Here is a 6594-nt window from a genome sequence, read left to right as displayed (position 1 = left end):
CAGTAATCTGGAAAAATCCACCTGATGCTGTCTAGCGCCACGCCCCTCTGCATCAAGTAAACCTAGTCCATGTACCTAAACTGCACACATTGAAGCTACTACCTAGGTTAGTGGTTGTGTTTTAGCACTGTCAAAATGCTTACAAGATGGCTCAGGAGGGCAACAAAGCAGCCAGTTTTGAAGTTGGATAACCTAAATGTAATACTACATTTCATCTCAGTGTTTTGAGTACTCAGCTTTGTCTTTTGTCTCCAAATATTCAAAAAGCTGTCTTCCTGCCTGGCTTATTCTGGACTCTCAGTCATAAACAGTGTTTCTTCTTTTAAGAAAGAAGCACAGGAAAAGCCTTTTTTTCCAAAGTGAGGAACACAGATTTCATACAGCATGTCCTGCTCTTGGCTGTTAGAGGCAAAGGTTGGCAGTCTTTCTGGCTAATTAACACCAGTTCCCAAGGTCTGAACACAAAGGCTTGAGCAGCACGGAAAATCAAAATAGTAATCTTCCAACTTAAACTTACTATAGTAGCTTTTCCAGAGGAACTCAGTCCCCAAAACTAGCTACTTGTCAACTGAAATAGCCTGCCATGTATGTATCACTATGTCAGGACTCCTGATAAACAGAATATGACCAAACATTACACTCTTTATTTGTGGTTACCAGTTATTTTTACAGAGAATATTTAATAAACAGAATTCATTAATTTGGAACACTGTACATTAAATAAAATATAATCCACCCCTACATCAAAGTTGACCCCAAGATAAAAAAAACTGTCTCTAAAAGCTTATATACATTAGAAGTAGCAAAAATAATAAGAAAGAAATTAGAAAACAGCCATTAAATGTGGACGTCTAAAAGAATTCTCCAACATCTGCTCTCTTATCTCGGCATTTGCTTCGGGCTTTTGTTCGAGCTTTGAAAGCTGCGGAATTATATAAATGCTGAAATGAAAAAAGAAAAATATACATGGATCAATGAGACAAAATATTCTTATGAACACAGAAACTAGGGGAGAAGACAAGAATTGCAAAGGAACTAGAAAGATAACATACAGAAATCTCACCTCAGTAAAAACCAAAACTATACTTAAACCTTGAAATTTAAAAAGGAAATGGTGCCAATCACTATTTACACACTCTTGGAAAGTGTGCCTGGCACCCCACTAAGTTACTGTGCCATACAACTGAATCATGCCAATGTTCCTATCACCAGACAGAATCAGAGCTCTGGTTCCACTTCTCTTCAATGTGATTAGTTCTCAAAGCAAAAGAACTCTTAAGACCTGAACAGAAACCAGAAGCTGTGAGTTTAGTTCTATTAAAAAAATAAAACCCACCCTTTCAAAACGAGAAATCTTCATGGTCTTTAGTGTTGCAGCATCAAGCATCACAGGGGGTCCAAGCTCAAATACATTTCGAAGGAATTCATTTGTCTAAAATAAACAGAAAGAGGTAAGGCCTACATTAAGTATCTATTTCACTACATACAATGAATTTGAGTACAGAAGCGATAAGGCTATCTGTAAATTAGAAGCTATCTGTTTTCTCAGTATGAAAGCAAAGCATTTTCTAAAGCCTTAAATCCTAGGACACTATGTTGAGCCTTTACAGAGACTAGCCATGTTCCAGCATTTTTACTGTGTTCTATGACTCCTGGACATCCAGTCCAGTTCTGCGATTCCACCCTGCTCAGTTAAAGCAAGGATGTGTCACTCACCTGCAAGTGGTACTGCATCCCCGATCCAAGAACCTCCTTAAAGGTGTCATAAGTGTGTTTTTTGACCCAACTATCAATATACATGCGTTCAGGACCAAACTTAACAGTTTCTGCTGGAAAATCCCGTTCCTACAAAACAGAAGAAACAGAATTATCACGTGCCTTCCAATGGCCCAAACACAATTTCTAATTGAGAAAAATACCGAGATAATAGAAAGTATTTGAAACTGATACTTGTTTATCAAAGATATGCTCAGGCTAACAACTCCTGTCCCAAGAGTAAGACAGTGGCCCCCAGTGGACTGTATAAACGTTAGGACGCAACTGACATAGCAGTAACAAAGCCCCAGGATTCCGCATGTCTTCAAGAGTCAAAAGGACTTAGAATGTTAAGAAAAGGTCAAGTGTTTGCACTGATCTAGGATGCGAGAAGGGACAGAAGAAATGACCAAGGCAAAGAGGGAGCTGAATGAATTGATGTGCAGCTGGGACCTAGGGAAGTAAGCAAAGATAAGCAGGTTAACTGCCACATAAAAGGAAGAGAACCACCACCAACCAGAAGCTCCCAAGAAAGCTCAGCTGGGTTTACTAAGAAAGTGAAGCCAGGTTCAGCAAAACACCTATCATCCCAGGAAGGCTTCACATATGCTAAGGACATGCTCTCCAAACAAGCACTGCCCCAGTCCTCATGAAACAGTAAGTGCTTTTGCTTTCCAGGAATTCTTCCCGTACATTGTTAAGACCCTGCTCTGGTATTTAAATGAGGAAATTATTTTGAGTGAAAGTGAAAATTAAGCAGCAAAATGGCTCAAGTGTCAGGTTGAGCTTGAAGCAGTCTCCTCTTAGAGTGAGAGGCTAGTGGTTCTGGCAGTGTACAAGCCTACCTCCACGGCCCTCAGCACATCTCTGAAGACAGAGCGCTGCTTTCTCTTGTCCACTTTGGCACGATGCTTATTTCCATCTGTAGCTAGAGCCCGGAGCATCTGGGTCAAAGAATCCATGTCTTCATAAAAAAAGTCCTGACCAAGGAAAGAGATTTTATTTCACTTACTTTTCTTCTTTTATAGTATCTTCTAGAATAATCGAAGAATAGCCTAAACCTGAAACATTACCAGTTGTATAAAGCAACACAATTTTGCTGTTTACGGAAATTTGTAGACATAAAGAGGCAGATAATTCCACTTCATAGACAGTGGTTTCTCTTTTACTGCAGGTGTGCAAGTTAATCAGCAGCACTTTTCCTAGTCATGGCCACTGTCTCAGATAAGCAACAAGACACAGCAACAAACATGGCTCAATAATTATTTTTAAGGCAAGAAGCTGCTTTAATCACTTCGGGGACAGGGGGACTGAAGAGAAGTTAGGGTTTCTTTGCTAACCTGGGGGTACATTTATGTCTCTTTACTTGGGTCATTTTTATTGTGTTCAATTTTGCAACTTTAGAAACAGTTACAGATGATTCAACTCAGTGAGTACCAAGATCTAAGCACAGTTCTTATAAAAGCCAGGTGAGCAACCACAAATTCTATTTGTTTGTTATTTACATTCCCACTAGTCTAATTTTAACCTACTAAAATACGCACTTCTGATTCTGGACATTTTCAAATTTTCAGACCAAATGCCATTTCTTTTACTGTCTAAAATGTAAAATGATATACTACTGGTAGAAAATACACTTGAAATCATTGTGATAGTCCTGCTTTTAATCTTTTAATATATCAATTTTATTTTAATGCTTATTTCGGATTACCTTTAACTCTTCTAATATGCTCCAATAATTTAACCTATGCCTCTCTTACAGTAAGACGTCACTATTAAATCAGACCAAAGTTATACTATCTTTATATTTAAATACTAATAAATTTTATTATATCTTAAGGTCATACCACTAACTTCTAAGAAGCAATAGTTAACAACTAATTTTCCACCCAAAATTTTACCAACTTGTTCTCTTATGTTTAAAAGAACATATGAACGATTTTTCAAATCTATGTAAGAAGTCAAAATCTGAGGGATCCACTACATTACCTTAACTGGATCCAAGAACTGCCAGCGATTCTCAACTATGAACAAGTGCATCTCCCAAGGGACACTGGCTTTCTCTACAGATATTCTTGTCACATTAGGAAGAGTGGCATTAATGTCATCTAGTGGGTAAACACCAGCAAGGAATACTGCTAAACACCCTATAGTACACTAGAAGCCTCTAGTCCACACATCAAATGTCATCAGGCTCCTAAACCCATCAGTGCCAAAGCTGAGAAACTCCAATACAATCTGTGCAATGAGAAAACTCAATCTAAGGACAGCTGGTGAATCCCTAAGCAAAACACACCACTAAACCTTAAAAATACAAATGCCACAGAAAAGTTTCCATAAAGTGAATGAGCATCAAAAAAAGAAAATGCAATACATGTCACAAAGGCATCCAACACAGCATCAAAAGCCTCCTTCTTATAGCTTAGGATATGATAAACTGCAATCTCTGGGAAGAACAAAAAACAGGCTCTGGAGATACAAACAAGTCAATCATCACTGCACCACAGGGGCAAAGTCCTTGTCAGAGTTGCCCCATGTTCCATCTGTCCCCTAAATTCTAAAACATAAATACAAAATGCAAGGTTCCAAGTAGAATCCAATACCCTGCCTAATATCCAGGTTAATAACACCACAGGATAATTATGTTATCAAAGGGTTCTGAATAATTAAAGTTACTATAAGAATTCTTTTAAATCTGCCTGTGTAATTTATCAACCTCTTTTAACTAATTTTTTGCAGTATTGACCTTGCTCACACAAAGCAAGTGCTCTACCAAAGCTGTACCCACAGCCTTGACTTACACACTATAACTATCCACATGTAAAAAAAGCTTATTAAAATGAAAATTAGTAAAAGACCAGGTTCTATTTGTAACCCAATTTATTGCTGTTCGTTGGCAAGTATTTACATCATACTGAACATATTCAGATGTGTTAACCTGGCTAGACTACATATTTTCTTAAGTCAGAAAACCATTTGACATTTACAAAATTTAAAATAAAATATACTTTAAAATCACTCCTAGCTGCCACCTTCCTAATGAAGGTGAGGGGGCTACCACCCCTTCACACAGGCTGAGTAATAAGAGCCTAAACATTTGAGATTCAAACCTAACTAGAAACGCAAAGATATAATAAACAGGTAGGCAATCCACAACACCATCAATGCCATTAAATACTCGCTCGACAACTGTTGTGACTAATTAGAGCTTCATCCTGCAAATACAGCCTATCCTTAGGGTTAGTCAAAGTGGCCTCACGCTTACACAAAGAGCTCCATGCAACTGAGGAGAGCCAGAAGGAGAGATGGGTCTTCCCAAGGAAGAGCATACCAATTACCTGTCCAATGTCCAACAGTCAGCTCTGAGAACATACGTCACAGAACCATCACACACAGTAAACAAGAGCATCTATGTAATATGGACAAACATGTCTACACTCAAATAAGTTAGTGAAAAAAAGGAGGCCATGATGCATATATTTCTATTTGGTTTCTTTATGTGGCCCTGTCTGTCCAGAGACCCACTCTGTAGATAGACCAGGCCTTGGACTCAAGCGATCCACTTGCCACTGCCTCCCCCAGCCCTGGGATTAAAGGCATGTGCCACTGCATCTGGCTCAAGGCCATGAGTTTGAAATAGAGCAAGGGGTGAATTCAAGGCCTGGGATGGAAGAAAGGGAAAATAGAAATGTAATTACATTATAATCTCAAAATAAACATTTTTAAAAGCACCTATTAAGTAACCTAAGGTGAAATAATATCTATTCAGTTACTAATTTCCCACATATTTAATATGGCTTCCTTACTGATTTTTTTCATTTGTTATGATAATAAGTAGCTACAGATTCAGTGACAGGCACTAAACGCTGTTCCTCAATTTTATTTAAATTCTTTCCTTTACTTTCATGTGTATGAGTGTTTGCCTCCATGTATGTCTTACACCATAAGTATGCCTGGCATCCACACACACCAGAAGAGGATATGGATCTGACAAGAACGGATGGTAATATATATGTACTGGGAAAAACTCAGATCCTCTGAGCCATCCCTGCAGCCCCAGATTCTCAATTTGAAATGCCAACACATTACATGAATTATTACCTAGATCTTCATAGTGGTAATAAAGATTACGAACTAGGGTTACCAAATACCTTAGTATCCCAAGGTAAAAGGTCTCCTAGAACACAGGACTTTCAGCACAGTACAGCAGTGTCAGGGCCAAGTGGGGCAGCTGGTCAGAGTAGAACACCACTCCCTGACTTCAGTTCTACAACTGTCTCTGCCACCCTTAAAAGGTTACACTCTCAAAACCAGTCAGTTCTTTTATTATTGGATAATAAATTTATGATCCAAATCCTACTTTTGACAGTGACATTGGAAGAATGGTCCTGTGTCTCCTCCTGCCAATTAGATACTCACACTCTCCATTCCTCTGGCCAATTCAAACAGAAGTGCCAAAGATTCGCCAGCAGCAATTCTCATGTTTACATCATCACAAGAAAGGAGGCTTGGAAGTTTATGGAAATGCCTAGAAAATAGTCGGTACTTTATGAGTACAACCAGGTATGTCAAGTAAATGTTTGGTTTTTTGTTTTTTTAGTGAAAAATGAAAAAAGTAAAAGGGGGCTGGAAAATTGGCTCAGTGGGCAAAGAGCACTTGCTGCAGCTCTTGCAGAGGACTCAAATTTGGGTGCCAAGAAACACATCAGGCAAGTCAAGACTGCTTTTACTTCCAATCCCAGGGTAGCCGACAGCCTCCACTGGCCTCTGTGGACACGAGCACTCACGCGGTACACACACACACACACACACACACACACACACACACACACACACACA

General features: G+C 38.9%; 1 protein-coding gene across 1 annotated transcript in view; it reads right to left on the bottom strand.

Moving 5' to 3' along the window:
• Positions 1 to 624: 624 nt before the first annotated feature.
• Positions 625 to 6594, bottom strand: part of Ifrd1 (interferon related developmental regulator 1) — a 15836-nt gene continuing 9866 nt past the window's right edge. Inside the window, exons 8-12 of the mRNA XM_055624143.1 lie at positions 6175 to 6283; positions 2601 to 2735; positions 1717 to 1845; positions 1337 to 1432; positions 625 to 941 (exon numbers count right to left, since the gene is read on the bottom strand). Of these exons, the coding sequence (XP_055480118.1) occupies positions 852 to 941; positions 1337 to 1432; positions 1717 to 1845; positions 2601 to 2735; positions 6175 to 6283 (559 nt within the window). The 3' untranslated portion in view covers positions 625 to 851. The remainder of the gene's footprint in view (positions 942 to 1336; positions 1433 to 1716; positions 1846 to 2600; positions 2736 to 6174; positions 6284 to 6594) is intronic.

Source organism: Psammomys obesus, unplaced genomic scaffold, assembly GCF_907164565.1.
Source record: "Psammomys obesus unplaced genomic scaffold, mPsaObe1.curated_primary_1811, whole genome shotgun sequence".
Taxonomy (NCBI): Eukaryota; Metazoa; Chordata; class Mammalia; order Rodentia; family Muridae; genus Psammomys; species Psammomys obesus.
This window is presented reverse-complemented; position numbering and strand designations above follow the sequence as displayed.